The sequence below is a fragment of the Dermacentor silvarum genome, chromosome 3 (assembly GCF_013339745.2).
Source record: "Dermacentor silvarum isolate Dsil-2018 chromosome 3, BIME_Dsil_1.4, whole genome shotgun sequence".
Lineage (NCBI taxonomy): Eukaryota > Metazoa > Arthropoda > Arachnida > Ixodida > Ixodidae > Dermacentor > Dermacentor silvarum.
This window is the reverse complement of record NC_051156.1, coordinates 163,901,463-163,919,834: the sequence shown is the minus strand read 5'-3', so window position 1 is coordinate 163,919,834 and position 18,372 is coordinate 163,901,463. Positions and strand designations below refer to the sequence as shown.

At 47.8% G+C, this 18,372-nt stretch overlaps 1 protein-coding gene across 1 annotated transcript; it reads right to left on the bottom strand.

Annotated features, from left to right (window-relative positions):
* Positions 1-10,542: 10,542 nt before the first annotated feature.
* Positions 10,543-15,556, bottom strand: LOC119444983 (hemoglobin-2). Its single transcript, XM_037709317.1, has 2 exons — positions 15,101-15,556; positions 10,543-10,830 (listed from the first exon to the last, which is right to left on the bottom strand). Exons 1-2 carry the CDS (start codon positions 15,554-15,556, stop codon positions 10,543-10,545), a joined length of 744 nt encoding a protein of 247 aa, XP_037565245.1.
* Between the last annotated feature and the right edge of the window lie 2,816 nt (positions 15,557-18,372).

The window sequence follows — 18,372 nt, the reverse complement described above, 5'->3', positions numbered from 1 at the left end:
CAATTCGTTCGGATGAACACCGAAGAAACAGACGACAAGCTCCGACATTTGCCCCATTTGCTCGACAATGAAAGGGGCTACTGATTATTTTTTTAATGTGGCGTAACTTTGAAGAAAAGACCCATACTGCACGCCTCTGCGTTCAAGGTTGTGCGAAGGGCATATTTCGCAGCTTAAGCCTTATAAGAGTCTAAACGGTGTATGAGGGGGGGGGGGGGAGGGGGGATGAGGTTATATTTGGGCAGAGCAGCAAAGTTGACCATATTATAAAATAGTTTTTCTCATTTGCGGTTTTGAGATTATGCTTAATTAGAAAATATACGTGACTCAGTAACACAGAAGATCATGCACAATGCAAATGTCTGGATACGACCACTGGCTTCTGCAGAAAACTATTTAGACGGTTAAAATATACGGTTAGAAATACCAGACGGTTAGGGAAACACGCTTGCTAACCGTCTACGCATGCGAAATAAAACGTTTATCTTGCTAAGGTTGCCCTATTTTGGTAACATTGCTTCCACGGTTTATTTTTCTTCATCAAATCTACCATTCAGTAGCAAAATGACAAATTCCAATATATTGAGCTCAAAATGAGGTTAATGCCTTTGCCACGCTGCCTTGTTCTCACGATATTTTTTAAATGTCTCTTTCTGTTTTATTTCTGAGAGGCGAACTACTCTAATACGCATTTCTTTAAATTTCATGTATTATAAGATTCGTATTTCCACATGTGTTTCAATTATCCATAATACGACTCATCTTCTGGCCTGTCCCGACACTGGGTTTCAGTCGGTTTTGAAAGATATCATTATGACCGTCATGAGTAGTACCGCAATTCATTAACGAAGTCGATTGTCACTTTACGATCTTGTATATATTTAGAAAATTCCTTTTTTGTTTTCATTTTTGTCCATGTACCGCCCGATTTATGACGTATCCCGCGTAGTGGGTTAAGCCATAACACCGGGCACCAATTAAACAACCAATCCAGCTGAAGCTGATACCCGGAGTCGTACCAATGGCCTCGTGCTGCGCAAAAGTATAACGTAGCCACCACGGACAGTTGCACTTCAAGCACGTGGTATGACCGTGAACAAAATCGTGGTCTGAAAACAGCGACCCAGATGACTAACGAGTCCCTCCCTGTGTCATCCAGGCATCCAAGAATCACTGTTTCCGGCTTCATTTACAAACCATAGTTTTGCATTGCTGCGTGCGCTTTTACTTTGAACAAAAAAATATATGCGTAACCAAAGTGTATATTGACGTCAGGCATACGACAGGGAACATTTCTTTTTTAATCACGGATAATTACGTTTCAAAGCAAGAAATCGAGCCCGCAAGACAGGTTGCTTTGCTAATTGTTATCGACCACGCCTCCGTTCGACGACCTTTATCGCCGCATGGCAACCGCAGTGAAACTCCCTTCGCAGTTTCGCGGTAAGCTGAAGCATCATTTTGATGCCAGTTTGGGTGAACCCTCTGTTGGTATGAGCGGTGATTGTGCGATCGAAGGCAGAGCATAATTGCCGCGAAAGAAATAGGTCTGAAATGAGACGGCTTAAGTATGTACCACGAGGAGTAAAGTGATGAGTTACTTGCATCCCGAGAGTCGCAGGAAGGTGATGCGTATCTTTGCCCTGGATTCAAATTAAACATCCGCGTTGACCTTTGGACTGGAGTGGGAAAACTTTATTTAGCTGCTGCAAGACGCGTTTGAAATCATTTTAAATCGTTCATAAAGTCTAATCGCATAGGCGGCCTCCCGCATTTATCGTTTTTCTTATTAAAATTCGCAGTGGTATTCAGTGCTTTGTCTTGTGTGCTTCTCTCTCGCGCGCACAGCCAGCAAACTGAATTTAATATTTGCCATTGTCTGCGGCGTTTGCGTGCAGCTGAACATGGGTATGGCTCACGGTTGCCAATGTATAAAGTGCAGAAAACACGCCCGTGTTCTTTTTTTTTTTCACATGTCCGAAGCTATAACTTGCGTACAAAGCATGGACACATCACTGCACATGATACAGGCTGACGACATTTGCCGCCAGCTAGAACATTTGTTCACATGATGGTTTACATTACTCAGTGCACAGTTAACTCTGACACCAACTCACATGTAGTGCTTCCTGCTTTTGTAGTATGTGGATACGTGGGTTAGTGGGTGGGCGAACGAGTGCATTTTCGCAGCAGCTTTGCGTACTGCCGGGCGACTGCGACCCCTGACCGCCTCTTATTGATCCAACTCAGGTATCGTGAATCGATAAAAGCTCATTCGAACTAGGCTGGCAGGACACCGATTTTGGTCTGCGGACTGTTGGCAACAGCGTTTTCCTTCCTGTAAACCGGTGGCCACAGCGTTTTCCCTCCTGTAAACTGCCGTTCTCGAATTCTCGAACATCACCTGTTTACGGCAGACGTATACGCTGGTAAGCAAGAAACAAGAGCAGAAACACTGAACAATATGCGTACATTTCGCTAATACCAGCTTCTACAGAATCTATAAAACCATTTACTTTCGTTTTCGTTTTCTTTCTCCGCTCAAACTCGAAAGTTTTACTACTTACAAGCTGCGCAAGAAGCGTTTAAGCGAAACAATTGGCAACACTAAGGGAAGAAAGTGACACACCATGGTTGTAACGCAATAGCATGTAGAATCATGTTTTCATGCGCCAGATAATTTTTTTATGATAGTATGCCGGTGAAGCACACTTCGTGACCGCGGAAACGCTGCTTGTAAATAGGTTGGATTTATCTACGTTGTTCTTGTGGGTCCTGTGTCCGTACAACTGCTAAAGATGTAAAAACCTCACGGCTACCAACGCAATGCGTGTCACGCGAGCAGCACACACATCATAGAGCAGCGACAGGTGGAACACATAACAATGATGGCGAGCTCTCTAGCATATAACAAAGACATGTTCTATGTAGGATTATAGGCAAGCTTCGGGCACGCAGTTATCATAACAGAGATGATGATGATATATGTTGTTTTTTGGCGCAAGGGCCAGCTATGGCCAAAGAGCGCCAAGGCATGGTGTACTGAGTGAGCAATGATAGTGGGTAGGTGTAGGGTGGCTGTAAAGGGGCCTAAAATCCTGTGCACTAAAGGTGCGTAAAAGACAAAATTGATAAGATCATGACAATGACGTGATAGGGGCGCAATGAATATAATTATGTAACATAACATAGTATAAAAAGTTAAGTGATACAAGGCACTACTGCCTCACACAGACCCTTAGAAGCAAGGGCCTGGAGGAGAGTGCATTCCAAATATGCTGTCGCAGCAGCGTCCTCTGGAAGACGATGCCGTTACGAATCTCTCGGGCGAAGAACTCGCAAAATGTCGATGTCATTTAAAAAGGCTAAAACTGAATCGTGCTGAAATACCGGGTCATTATGTAAAAACATCGCTGGGTGAAGGGGTATATTCTCTCTATAGGCTTGAACAAAGTGTTTCTTTCTTTCAGGTTCTATTAGTGGACACTGTACTAGGATGTGAAGTACAGTAAGTGCCTCCCCACATCTAGTACAGGTCGGGGGTTCGCCTCCAGACAACAGGTAATTGTGCGTGCCGTAAGTGTGTCCTATTCTGTAGGCTCCGAATAGGACATCATTTCTTCTAAATTTTGTGGTCGATGGCCAGTTCCCTAAGCGAGCCTTAATTAAATGAAGTTTGTTATGACTCTGGGTGTCACACAAACGTTGCCAGTGGACTCGAAGTCTCTTGCGTAGATATGGCTTCATATCGGGAACAGGGACAGGCATAGATGTGTTTCCAGCTTTTGCGTCGATGGATGTGGCAATCTGGTCTGCCAGTACATTTCCCTCGATGTCTCGGTGTCCTGGCACCCAACACACCACAACATGCTGCCCAGACGCATAAATATTACATATTAATGAATAAAGCGATACTATTACTGGATTTTTGTGCCTTTTAAGAGATTTTAAAGTTTTCACTACGCTCAGCGAGTCTGTGTAGATGATTGCTTTGGGTATTTTCGATTCTTTGATATGTTTAAGAGCCGACAGTATTGCATAAGCCTCTGCTGTGAAAATGCTCATTTGGGGGTGCAGGGCGTCGGCATCTGAAAATGATGGGCCAACCGCTGCATAAGAGACGCCAGCATCAGAATTTGATGCATCGGTGTAAAATTCCGGACAGGAGTATTTATGCTGCAGTTCGAGGAAGTGCATTCGAATGTGTGCAACCGGGGCGTGCTTCGTAACATGTAAAACGGACAAATCACAGTCTACAATCTGCCACTGCCACGGTGCGACCTGTATAGTGGGTGTCATTAGACGATGTTCAAAGAGTGGGACATCCATTTCCTCAGCCAAACTTCTCACACGCAACGAGAAGGCTCTCTTACTGCAGGGAGGATATGAAATAGGTGGGAGCTGGACAAATCATTTACGGTGGAATATGAGGGATGTTCACTGTTTGCGTTCACTCTAAGGAAATGCATGAAAGCTGTGTAGCTCCTCTGCAAGTGGAGGGACCACTCATTGGATTCCACGTAAAGGCTTTCTACAGGGCTTGTCCTAAAGGCACCTGTAGACAAGCGAATACCTAGATGGTGGACGGGGTCCAGCATCTTCAACGCGGTTGGGGTGGCTGACTGGTAAATTATGGCCCCGTAGTCTAGGCGTGTTCGTATGAGGCTTTTATACAAATTTAACAGACACTTTCTGTCACTACCCCATGTAGTGCGTGACAACACTTTTAAATATTCATTGTTTTCATGCACTAGTTTTTTAGATGTTTTAGGTGTGGTATGAATGTTAGCTTTGTGTCAAGAATTATGCCTATAGGAATTTATGTTCCGTTTTTACAGGTAGACGCTGTCCTTGCAGGTCAATGTCGGGGTCGGGGTACAGTCCTCTCTTTCTAGAAAAAAGGACGCAGGTGCTCTTTTGTGGATTTAGGCAGAACCCATTCTCGTCTGCCCATTTCGCCACCTTGTTCAGACCAAGTTGAACCTGCCGCTCACAGATTGCAAGGTTGCACGATTTAAATCCAATCTGTACATCATCGACGTACGTTGAATAAAACATGTTGCATGGGATGCATAGACGCAAGGAATTCATTTTTATAATGAAGAGAGTGCAACTGAGCACCCCACCCTGTGGCACTCCAGTCTACTGCACAAAAGGTCGTGATAAAGCATTGCCAACTCGAACACGGAATGTGCGATTCACCAAATAACTTTAAATGACATTTAACATATTACCACGTACGCCAAAGTGGGGGAGGTCTCTCAGTATTCCAAACCGCCATGTGGTGTCGTATGCCTTTTCCATGTCTAGGAATACAGATAAAAAGAATTGTTTGTGAACAAAAGCTTCACGTATGTGTGCCTCAATACGTATCAAATGGTCAATGGTGGATCGACCCTCACGAAAACCGCACTGGTATGGGTCAAGCAGCTTGTTTGATTCTAGGAAATGTATCAGACGGCGGTTTATCATTTTCTCGAAAGCTTTGCAGAGGCAGCTTGTTAGAGCTATGGGCCGGTAACTCGATACGGACGATGGATCCTTGCCCTGTTTCAGGATAGGGATGACTATGGCCTCTTTCCAGGCAGAGGGGATCTCGCCGGAGGTCCATATAGAGTTGTACAGACAGAGAAGGGTTTTCTTCGTTTCAGAGGGCAGGTTTTTCAACATGTCATACAGTATGCGGTCAGAGCCTGGGGCAGATTGGTTGCAACAGGTTAGTGATGCATGCAGCTCTGCTAGGGAGAAAGGTAGGTTATATGGCTCGTTCGCGGTGCTCTTCCGGTCTATTTTTTGTTTTTCTATTGCTGATTTGTATCTTGTGAATGCTGGAGAGTAGTGCGATGAGCTGGACACATGTTCAAAATGTGCACCCAGATGGTTCGCTTGGTCCTCCAGGCTGTCTCCCTGCGTGTGTACCAGGGGAAGTGGATGTGTTTGTCGTCCTCTTACTCTATTGACCCTGTTCCAAATCTTGGCCTCATCCGTGTACGAATTAATACTTGATAAAAATGTTTGCCAGCTGTCTCTCTTGGCTTGTCTGCGCGTTCTCCTACCTTGGGACTTGATTTTCTTGAAAGTGACAAGGTTTTCAGCAGTAGGAGAATCGCGAAGCTGCCTCCATGCTTTGTTCTGCTGCTTACGCGCGTTCCGGCATTGTTCATTCCACTACGGAATGCGGCGTTTGCTAGAAAGTCACCTGTTTGGGGGATACACTTTGATGCTGCATCAATTATAAAGTTAGTAAAATACTCGACGGCACCGTCGACTCCGAGCGAAGACATGTCATCCCACGCGATCGTACTGGTAAGTGTTTGAAATTTCTCCCAGTTCGCTGCATCGACCTTCCACCGGGGGGCATGTGGTGGAGACTCGTGTTGTCTTTGTGCTCTCAGCAGTATTGGGAAAGGGTCGCTCCCATAAGGATTTTTTATAACTTCCCATTCAAGTTCAGGTAATATGTATGGAGAAGCTATGCTGAGATCTATGGAGGAAAATGTTTTGTTTGCGAGACAATAATATGTAGCTTATTTTTGTTTAGCAGACACGCATCAGATGACAAAAGAAAGTCTTCAATTAGACGGCCTCGCGCATCGATGCGAGAGTCGCCCCACAGACCGCTGTGTGCATTGAGATCCCCAAGAACAAGGTAGGGTTCGGGGACTTCATCGATGAAAGACTGAAATTCTTGTTTGTGCAGCTGGTAGTTCGGCGGTATGTAGAGTGAGCAAATGGTTACCAGTTTATCTGAAAGGACAGCACGAACAGCCACGGCCTCCAGTGCGGTTCGCAGTGAAAAATGCTGACAGGCTACAGTTTTATCGAGTATTATGGCCACACCTCCAGATGATGCAGCAGCATCCTCGCGATCCCTTCGGAAAATAATATACTGACGGAGGAAGCTGCTGTTTCTAGAGTTAAGATGAGTTTCCTGGACACACAGCACTTTTGGATTAAATTTGTGTAAAAGTTCTTGAATGTCGTCTAGGTTATGGAGTAGTCCCCTAACATTCCACTGAATTATTGTGTTCATGTTGGAAGGAAAGGTGCTGTGTGTCTTAGTTGAGTACTTGGACTTATCCTACAGAGCCTTTTCAGGCCCTGTAATTGGAGTTTTCTCCTTTTTAGGGTGCTCGAGAGAGCCTCGTCGCACCCTGGGCGCTCCATGCGCCATTTCGCATGTGGTTGTGTCCATTGCCTCATCCGAGGCTTTGGACACTCGCTCCAAAGAGCGATGTGTACGTACAGGCTTCGTCTTTGAGGACGAAGCCTTTGCCCCCAGCGGTGCGGAGGTTGACGGGCCCTCCTTTGCCTCTTTGCGGCCGTGGCTGCTGCCAAGGTTTGTAGAGGCCACTGGTGTGGCTGAGTTGAGGGAGGGTAGGGCAGCCTTGGCTGCTCCCACCGTAGGGGCGGTTGCCCCAGCCGACGGCTCGCTGCGTGCAGGCCGGGCTGGTGGCGGAAGCCGATGCGACCGTGCCCCCTGACGTGTCGCTTCAGCGTATGTAGTATTGTGAAAAGGCGAGCACCTTTTGCGTGCTTCCCTGAACGAGATGTTCTCACGGACCTTTATAGTTATTTCTTTTTCTCTTTTCCAGCCTGGACAAGAGCGAGAATACGCCGGATGCTCGCCGTCACAATTTACACAGTGAGGCAGTGGCCTCACAGCTATCTGAGGCGTGGCCTGGCACTCCGCACTTGGCGCAGGTGAGTCGACCACGGCAACTCTGCGAACCGTGTCCGAACCTTTGGCACTGGTAGCATCGTCTCGGATTTGGGATGTAAGGTCGCACGTTCAGTTTGATGTAGCCTGTTAGGATCGTCTGGGGCAGAATGCTTGATGAAAATGTCAGATTTAGATGTTGTGTTGGTATTTCTTGATTGCCCCGCCTGATTTTTATGCGTTGCACATTGATGACATTCTGGTCACTCCAGCCTTCTAGAAGCTCGGTTTCGGTCAAGTCTAGGAGGTCTACGTCTGATACTCCTCCGCGTGAGGTATTCATGGTTTTATGTGGCGTAACGGTTACCGGGTGCTGTCCGAGTGATTGAAGACTGGTGAGCTTTTGATATTGTCGATCTTTAACCTCCAGCAGAAGGTCACCGCTGGCCATTCTGGTGATCTTGTAGCCAGGTCCAAGGTTTTCGGTGAAACAAATGGTGAAATTACTCGAGCTGATTTTTCCGTTTTCTCACTGTGGATCACGTGGAATCGCGGGAAAGTTTCGGTTGGTTTCATAAACATATACAATGATTCATCGGTGCGCCCCCTCTTCTGAGGCTGGCGATCAAGACGGGGAAAGGTAGGGGTTCGCATGTAATTGTGTTTTGTGTTCGGCAGCAATGGCGGCCACCCACCATGGAGCCCAACTTGGGGACGCTGCAGTTCTTAATGTTTAGCGCTAGCCGTACATCGCTACTATAACCGAATGTATTATGCCCATGGGAGGGCACATACACAAGGTTAACCCAAGCCGCCTATGAAAAGTGTGGAAGTAACAGAAGAGAAGAGGAGACAGGACAGTAAGGAAAGGAGATAGGAAAGAAAAAGGTCAGAGAGGGGGATAGGAAAACGCGACCAGCCGGTTTCCCATGGGTGGGTCAGCCCAGGGGTGCCGTCTACGCGAAGCAGGGGCCAAAGGGGTGTGTTGCCTCCGCCGAGGGGCCATAAAGGTCCGAACACCCGGCTCAACCCCCCGGATCCCCCTTTCCCCGGACACGGCTAAGCCACGCACGACTGCACGCGGGAGAGTCCAACCCTCCTGTGCTCGGGTACGTGGTGTCGCAACACACTATCATAACAGAGAATAAAATTTGGAGGACGCTGAAGCTTCACATTTAGGAGTAGCATTCATTTAAGAGTGGCATTGGCATAGCATTCAAAGATCCCGGGCTGCTTCTCAGGCTTCCCGGCAACTGCAGCTTATGTAACCGTAATGTTCACCGGGAAACGCTGGCGGCGAATGCTATGCACGAAGGAAAGCTTTCTGGTAGAAACGTGGCCTATTGCATTCGGCGATCTATAGTGCTATCGTTTCGCACTTTTAATAATTTAGTCTGAGATAATTTAACATAAAATGCATGCGCTGTCGACGTTTCGTTTATGACCTTTGTTTGAGGGCTGTCATACTCGAAATTCCGAGGAATAACTTTGTAAAGACTGCAAGACAAGGCATGAGCAGCTTTAGTGATAGAAGTAGAATTTAATGCCCTATAGTATACGGCAATTTATGCTCACGGCACGTCAACGTGGGCTAGGGCGCCGAAACCGGATTTTCTGCGACACGGGGCCCTTACTTAACGCGAATTAAAACATATCACTACTGGTATTGTGAACAGGTCTAGGGGTTATCGTGCACTTTGCCTAATGAATTGAAGTGACATATTGGTTTTAGTCATTTCCATGCTAAGCATATATTTAGCGTTTTGAAATAATTGCGTGTTTTCGTATAAAGGAAGGAACTGCCCTATTCTAAGAAACGTCTAGGTGCGACAGCACTACGAGACGTACTGTCGCGACGCACACGAGCATTAGAGCTTAACCACAGATGCGCCGATAGTATTTCACTTCTCGTACCTGCTTGAGCTGGTTGTTTGTATGTTTCGCTCACATACATGTCAACAACTTTCGTTTTTCGGCGAACCCGCTCTCTCGTTGGTTTTAGGTTCAATCACAACTACGGGATCAATTACAGCGCTTGTAGTTTTAACGCGATAGCGTTTAGGGCCCCGTGTCGTGGAAAATCCGACGTCGGCAACCGGCGTGTGATCGCGGGTTGCGGAGAAAATCATCCAACCACATCGACCGCACAGGCCCTCCACGTGGTGCAAGATTTTGGTGAACGAAAATTGAATTTCTCACAGTGAAATCCGTAAGAAAAATGGTAAAGTACGACTTTACCATTCGGCGTCGTATTCGCCATCGGATTGTTTACCGATCGGCGTCGGATTGTAATTTGAATGTACGAGAAAACCTAATTCGGCTACGAGGAAACTCAAACACAAACCCCTTTTCCAGCATTTCTACCAGACCGGCGCGCGTCGGGGCAAGAGCAAACAATTTATAAAATAAGAAAAAAAAAGTGCTAGGGCCTTCACATTTTAATATAAGACGACTTATATTGCCCCTGGCCTGGAAAAATGCCTTTGCAGCAATGCATTTCAGTTTAAAAGTGAAGCCGATTTTGAAGGGATTGGTGTAAGCTTGGTCTTTGTAAGCTAGCTTTCCCACGTTCAGTGTTGCAGTGCATGAAGCCTACTTGCCGTATGCGAACGATGCGATGCGAACGGGTCCCGATAACCCTATCGCGTTCTACTCTTAAAGGCGAAGCTTAAGCGTCCTCCAATTTTTTTATGTATTTTATCTACCCAGAGAAAAGTAAACGTCATTAATTGAGAAGCACTTGCACTGCTCATCAATACCGAAAATGTCGCACGCGAATGGCTAAAAATAAACCAGCCAAACGGTGGGCCCCCATAAAGGCTAGCTAATTTTCTTTCCAATTCGCATATAGCGCGACTCCAAAGTATCCCGACGAAGCAGTACTACTTTTTCTTCTGGTCGGACGACGATTTTCGGCGTTCGGCCTTCGTGTCCGTTCTCGCGGCGTCGTCTTTGGTAGAGGTCTCCTTGGGGGCCTCGGCCGGATTTTGGTCAGGGTCATAGATGGGGCTACTAATGGCCAGCGGACCCTGTCCGGCAGGTGCGATGGAGATGCGCTTCTTAGGTGTCTTGAGGGAAGACGTCTCGGTCTGACGGTGGTCACGTGACGCGGCGGCCCCTGAAGACGCGGCCACCTCGTCGTAGACGCACCTTGTTATGAGGTTCACCGTCTGCAAACATCGCAGCAAATATTGCACACCGTGCATGTGTACGTGTTGGTAAGTCATGCAACTGCATCGCCGGTAAGCAGACGTGTATTAGCTGTGTCACACAATGAGTATGCCGACGCGAGAAAAGCGTCATCGGAAGCGGAAGGCTGGAAACAGCAAGTACGAGAACAAGAGAGGCAAGGTACAGGCGCGGCATTTCTCGTAGTCCTCCTCGCTCAGTTTTTGCGCTCGACCTTGCAACAAAAATTCTTGCGAAATGGTTTCGACCTTTAAAACGAACAGCTTTCTTTTGCTCTTTCGCCCAGTTTTCATGGTGGTCGATGGTACACTCTAAAAACAGTTGCACCCTTTGGGGCGTATTTTTGCCACAGAACAATAATCGTCATCTGACTTGCGTGGCTTTCCTTTCTTTAACGCTGTGCGCCCGGCACTTCTCGGTCACGAACGACAAGAGCGTTATCAGCGTGACACGGCGTTCTCGACAGGAAAGTAGCAAGTGCAGAGTTTTCAAGATAGGAAACGCAAGCAAGACAGATGACGATTACTGTTGTGTGGCAAAAATGCACCCCAAAGGGTGCAACTGTTCTTAGAGTGTAGTCGGATTCTCACAGCCGACACCAAGGTGGCAATGCAAAAGAGCACGTGCTGTCGTCCAACCGAGTTCCAGGGCGCGTTAGTCACCGAACGCTAAGAACTGCAACTCCTTGAGATGCGCGTGCTGTCTGCGAGAGCTTTAGACCCTATAAAGTACAAACTACACGTACGCTTGCCGGCGCGCTGTACAGCCCGCGCCTGCGCGCCTACGTTTGCGCAGATGGTGCGAGACAGATCGCACGTGTCGATGCAAGGCGCGAGCACGGATATCTTCTCAACGCAAATATCGGTGCTCTGGCTGCCTCACGATGTCTACCAAGGTGAAAATTGTGAGCCAAGTGGCACGCACTGGCGCCCGTCTTGTAGGTTCAAACCACCATTCTTCGAGAAACGCGGCAAACGCAAGGGGCGCGGGCGCGAGCTTTCGCGCGCCGGCAAGCGTGCATTTAGTTTGGCCTTTAAGGTTGAGATGCTGCGGTGGAGCGCTCGGAAAGCACAGACTAGGGAGCCTACATGCAAGCGCTTGCATGTAGGCTCCCTAGCACAGACCTGCCCTTCTGTCGCAGCCCTCTGCCGCTGTGGTTGGCTGCGGGAGAGGAGGATGGCAGTCGCCTTCCACGTCGGCGTTCACGTTACACCTGATATAACGTTCACATCACACATACAACGAATTCGCGTAGATGTACGGGCCCCGTGCGCCTTTGTCAACAACAAGACTCGCCATTGTCGTCTGCTACGCTCTGGCTGGAATAACTGCACTTCCGTTCGCTTGCTGCCGTCCTCACTCCGTGCTCGCATAATGGCGCTCTCTATTTACTGTCTATGTGTGCCTAAGTACGTAAATGTTTGCATTATTAGCCTAAAATGTTAACATATACGATGTGCCTTCCATAAAAAAGGAGCCGTTGCGGTCACGGACACAATCTCTAGACACTCAAAAAGGATCGCGGCGAGTGAAGTCCATTTGCGCAGCTTTGGAGCTGAAGCACGATCTGAATTCTCAATCCGAAAAAGCGTGCAGACGGGTACATTCTGGAGATTCATTCCAATTGTATACGCCTTGAAAACTCACCGTTTACAATTCGTAAATTGCAATATGAGCCGTAAATTATTAAGAAGGTATTTAGTGACATTTTTTAATATTTGAATATGTGCGCGAGTAATTATCGCTCCTGACTGATCGAGCTCAAGGACTAAAATGATCTTATTTGCAAAAGGCGATTTAAAAGATTTCTGGAAAAGCTAAAAATGATGACCTCGTAAGCAGATTCCCATACGCGGCTGCTATTGGCCAATAGCTGATATTAATCAAAAAAGGTGTTTGAATCCGTCGGCTTCTTCCTGCTGTTACCTTGTATACTATTTATTCACTCACTTTAATAAACAGGCTGAAGTAAGCGAAAATCTGCGTTTCGAATGCCGATAGGAATTAAACACTTCTCAAACTATATACGACTATCGTACCATCACCGACTATCATGTGCTAACGCTCGGCCGCGCCCACCCACGTAGGAAACTTTGGCCACACTGCTTATCATTGCCGTAGGCGTCGGGTCCTCCTAATTTCAATTATTTTTCAGCATGCTCACTCCTGGCCGTTCCTAGCTAAACGTCTTTGCAAACGTCGCTTCGTATGGTGAACTATTTATAAGTGCTTGAAAATGCGCAATTTAGATATAAGTATCATCCGTCGGCCAAGTTGGTGCAGGAGAAAGTCGCTCCGCTCCACGTAGCATGGCCAGACTGGAGCACATGAGTGCAGCGCGCACTTCAACTCTGTCGTGGGCATAGTTAGCCACTACAGTTGCGTGCAGCTGCAGGTCTTCAGCGTAGCGTAGCTTCCGCGGCCGACGCGAGGTGCCGCGACGAGCTCGCTCGCTATAGGGAACCTACATGCAGGCGCTGTTTTAGGGTGGTGACAACCACCAAATTTGGTGAGTAGCCATTTTAATTCTCAATTTCCCTAGAAATCGCGGCGCATTCCTGCATTCTTTTTGTCACGCTCTGATGTACCCATTTTGGCACGCGATCTAATAAATTTCTTTAATTTAGTTTTGCAGCAATGCGCACACGAAACCTGCATACATCTTTAATATACTAGTTGCATGTTCCTTTTATTTTAACACAGCAACCTTATTTTTTTCAATAGCATACAACGCATCAAGTTATAAGGAACGGTGGCGTGCTCGTGGTAGTATTTTCTCACGCCAACAATTTGAACTGCATTAAACTTTGTCGTTGCCTTCCCCTTGTACACACTATATAAAGGGTGTTTTTCGAAATGTGCTGTAATAAAAACTGTGCTTATAAGCCTATTTAACTAAAACGTAGACGTGCCATGCACTGCTCTCAGACACGCTATGGGTCTCTGGCTACTGAGGCCAAAGTTTATTTTTAAAAATGAATTTATTTCACGGCACCAACGGGTGCGGGAAACGGGATCTGTCGGCTGGTCTTTTCGTCATTTTGATTCCCACATGCTATATTTGGCGGAAAATTTTACCCGCCAATTTAGCTGGCGGCGGCAAGTACCCTTACAAAGGTTGTCACCACCCTAAAACAGCGCTTGCATGTAGATTCCCTAGCTCGCTAAGGGCAACAGCGTGCTCTGATTGCTATCTGTCGGTGACGTGACTCAAGGTCCGAGCGCCAACATCTGATGAAGAGGCCATCTGCTTCCCGATTCGCACACCCTCGAGGCGTGTTTAAGCTCGTTACGTTAGGAATCCCTTCAACACGAGTCCGGAGTGCAATATCCATCGCTTATCCGATCCGCGCGCTGCCGACGTACTTGCACGAGCGCACATGAAGATTAAGTTTGTTCGACCCTCGTAAATTGTGTGACGGCCGCAGAGATAAGTGTGAAAGGAAATGTGCAACACATGTCACTCGCAGCGAGAATAGCAGCTCGTAGCTATCTAGTACAATGAAGCAAAGCAACGGAATGAGGCACCGTGACCTCAACCGTAAGATGAGGAATAGCCTTCCAGTTTGGTGTGTCGTAAGCACCAAAATGCGAAGTAGTAACGTCTATGTGAACATCTAAAATCAAATTTGAACTGCGCGCCACGGTGACCGCACCACCCCGCTACGCCGCAGTCTTCGCAGTGCAAGGCACTGAAGAAGGAGCGGGAGCAGCACGAAGCGGTTTGCAGGCGGTCTATGATTCCCAATAACTCCGCTTCTGCTGAAAGCATTGAAGTACTTTTTGCGGCAAAGTATTTCCGAAATAGTCCGTTTTAACGTCAAATGTATTTCTAGACATCGATAAAAAGAGTTTCAGGACCACCCCTTTAAGAAGCGGAGGAGGGCAGGTCGACCAACCGCGTCCAGCAGGCTACGCCGCTAGTACGCGTGCCGTGGCACGGCACCGGAGCCCCAGAGCTGACGTCACACGAGAGAAGGTGCCACACAAACGCCTTGTGGTTACTAGCCACCTATGCTCCGGCTACAGATCTGCAAGTTAACGGCCCTGTTCTGCGCAATCACATACTGAAATAACAAACGCTACCAAAGTATCCTCACTGCAACTAATGTACATCTTAAAGCGCAGCGTTAATTCATTCAAGTGGATAGCTTTGTAGAACTGTTCGGCTATTCATTTACGTTGACAGCCATTCTTGATGGTTATCGCACAATGTTTCGCCTCCATCAGTACCGACGCATTGTTTCTCACCTCGAAGAGCTTCTCCCAGGCGCTGACGGTTGCCGTTTTCATGAGCGACCTCTCGCTCGCGGCCATCTCTTCAATGACGGCCTCAAAAAGTCCCTCGAAGTTCGTGGGCTTCACGTTCCTCGTCGTGTGGCTAAGCGCATTCTTCTGGATCAGCACGACCAGGACCTCGGGGTCGTCCAGGCTCTCGACCATCGCAGAAAGCTGGTGGCCTACGGCGCTCGCGTGCGCCCGGAACTTGGGGTCATTGTGCAGCGAGCGCAAGTCGCGGCCCTTGAAATGCTTGAACAGCTCCAGGTATTCGGGGTGGTTTGTGAACATACCCATGAACAGTAGCATGCCGTAGTCCTGGTTCACGTCGCAGAACCGCTGCCAGCTGCTGCGCACCAGCTTCTTCTCGCGGTCCGTCATCCCGGTTCGCTCGTCGGCCAGACCCTCTTTCATCATTGAGGCTCCCATGGCTGCTTGCCTTGCTTGCTTGATCCCTCGTCGATCTTGTTCTGCTTCTTTTTCTTCTTCCAGCACCAATGTAGCAGGAAGAACACAATGATGACCTCAAAAACTGTGGCACATGCCCACTCTGGAGAGAGGCAATGAATCGGGCGGCACGATGAGTATGATTTAAGAGGCTTTTAATTTATATGACATCTGTGGAAACTTCCAACGAAGGCAAGAATAGCAAGACTGAGAACATTTAGACTGAAATGACAATAAAGAGAAGAAAAAGAAAGGCATATGTAGTAAGCAGTGACAGAAGGAGGTAGACAGCCGTTACGTCTATCTAACTATCATCTGCAATCTTGCCAGCTCAGCAAAGTGGTCGTGTACCGTTGTCCTCGCCCAGTAGCTGGGCCACTCTCATGTAACAGCACGCTTTCCGAAGTGTTCGCTAGCGCTCGTGTGAATTGTCAGTTTCGTGCCTTCAGCTGTCATCCCAGGTCTCAAATATTTTTCAAGTGGCGCTCCTCTAAGTCACTTTCAAAGTGAAGATATCGTTTGCTAGGAGCGGTGATAATGGAGATGCGGCTTCGCTTTGCCTGCAGCAGCTGATGCTTGTAAACGTTGACGGCTTAACTTTGGCTACACCATGGCCTCCGAGATTGGGCTGAGCGCGCAGGCTACTGGGGTGAACGCGCCGGTGTTCTGTGAGGTCATAAATATGGACAGATCCCTGGCTCAGCATCGCGTACCCAATGTCGACAACAGCTTAAAGTTAACCATTATGTGGACACCGCAGGCAAATCTTCACCGTCGTCGTCGCCATGATGCGATAATCTCTCGTACCTCGCGCTGTAGGATGCGGGTGTGAGAAAAAGCCTGCGAGGGATACTTGCAGGTGGCTTCATGGAGAAAAAAAATTAAATTATGGGGTTTTAAGTGTCAAACCCACCATCTGAGTGCTGGTTCTCGGCCGAACAGAAGGAAAAATTGGGGAATAACCGGCTGTGTCGAGGCGCGAGGAATTATACGCAAACGTGACAAACGGTACAGCGAGGTCCCAGTCAGTATGGTCTGAAGAGACATACTTCGCGAGCATGTCTGTGAGAGTGCGGATTAAGACGCTCCGTGAGGCCATTTGTTTGCGGATGGTATGACTTGGATAGCTTGCGCCTCGTCGCACAGGACTGCAGAATGTCCGCGATAACTTTTGACCGGAATTTCCGGCCCCGGTCTGTGAGAAGTTGTCGCGGAGCTTCATGTAATAAAATCACGTCACGTAGAAGAACATCGGCAACATCTGTGGCGCAGCTTGTAGGGAGCGCGCGGGTGATGGCGTAGCGCCTGGCGTAATCTGTGGCCACAGCGATCCACCTGTTCCCAGAAGTAGAAAGAGGAAAATGACCAAGTAAATCTAAACCAACCCGAAAGAATGGCTCCGCGGGAATGTCTATTGGTTGAAGGTACCCAGCAGGGAGCGTCGATGGTGTCTTGCGTTGCTGGCATTTCTCACACGCAGCTACGTATCTTCGAACGGAGCGAGCAAGCCCTGGCCAAAAGAAGCGTCGGCGGATCCGGTCGTAGGTACATGCCACACCAAGGTGACCGGCAGTGGAGAGGTCGTGAAGTTCGTGGAGAACAGCCGAGGAAAGGTGTTTTATAGGGATCACAAGGAGTAATGCTGGGCCATCTGGGTGAACGTTGTGGCGGTAGAGTACGCCATCTTGAAGTGCGAATAAGTGAAGGGAACTGTCGGCAAGCGGCGATTCTAGTTGGTCAATTACATTATTCCTCTTCTTTTCTCGAGTGATGGCGCCTGCGCGCATCGTTCAAACAATCAAATACCACACGCGTGTAACAATATGTTCTGGCTGTGTCCCAGTCAAATGGCTTCGGATCGCAACAGTGAGGAGGACTGGAGTCGGCGCATATCCAGCGAAGTCTTCCTGGCCGTCCGGAGAGCTCACGACATCGGAAAAGCCTTTGGCCTAGCGGTGCCTACGTGAGCCGGGCCACCGACTTAGCCTGAGAGCTTTTGCCTTCGGGCCCTAGTTTTTCTGGACCAAAATAAAGTTCTTGCCATGCCATGCCAGTGAGATATTAGAGCGCGTTAGCTCAGGACGACCTCTCTACCTATTTTCAAATATATTATCCCTCTCTCTCTTTTGTTCATTTCTGGAATATGGATTTTATTTCTTTTGCAGCTATCGGACGCCTCTTCAAGCAGTCCAGCTCTAACATGATAATTGCGTTTATGGAATAAGAGATTTTTCAGATTTCTATATAACTGAATTGAAGACACGTAATAGATATCCACCCACTGCATGAAACATTGCGGTCTTCATGTTTACTGAAAATGAAGTATTGCACAATCTTCAACACACGCGCTGAGCACTCCTTAACTCAGTTTGTTTACCGTAGTATCAGCACCCTTTTCCTTCCATAGATAGCATTCCCGATCGAAAGGTTCATATCTTCCCAGTGACTGTGAATAATCTCCGTATCGGGCCGTTTTGCTGCTTGTTTCCAATGCCCACCGGCACCGCCTCATGATAGCGCGATGCACGCACGCTGTACGTAACATGGTTTCTCAATGCAGGTATTTCGACGCTGGGAAATGGGAGGAAGACAAACACTCGCTGTGTTTCCTGGTTTGTGCAACAAAATTAGAATACGATGCTTTCCTTTACGCATGCCACTTGAGAATGCAGGACCGTAAGCAAACGGGTAATAAGAAAAGATTGCTCAAGAGCCTTGAGTAGTCGCCCGTTGCCCCATATCTTATCTTCAATGATAAGGGTTGTCCTCGTGCCGGCTCTCTTTCAAAGCTATAGCGC

Coding starts and splice junctions, on each gene's coding strand:
- LOC119444983 (XM_037709317.1), bottom strand. CDS start 15,556: ATGGGAGCCTCAATGATGAAAGAGGGTCTGGCCGACGAGCGAACCGGG. Junction 10,831..15,100: donor CCTGGGAGAAGCTCTTCGAG/GTGAGAAACAAT, acceptor CGATGTTTGCAG/ACGGTGAACCTCATAACAAG.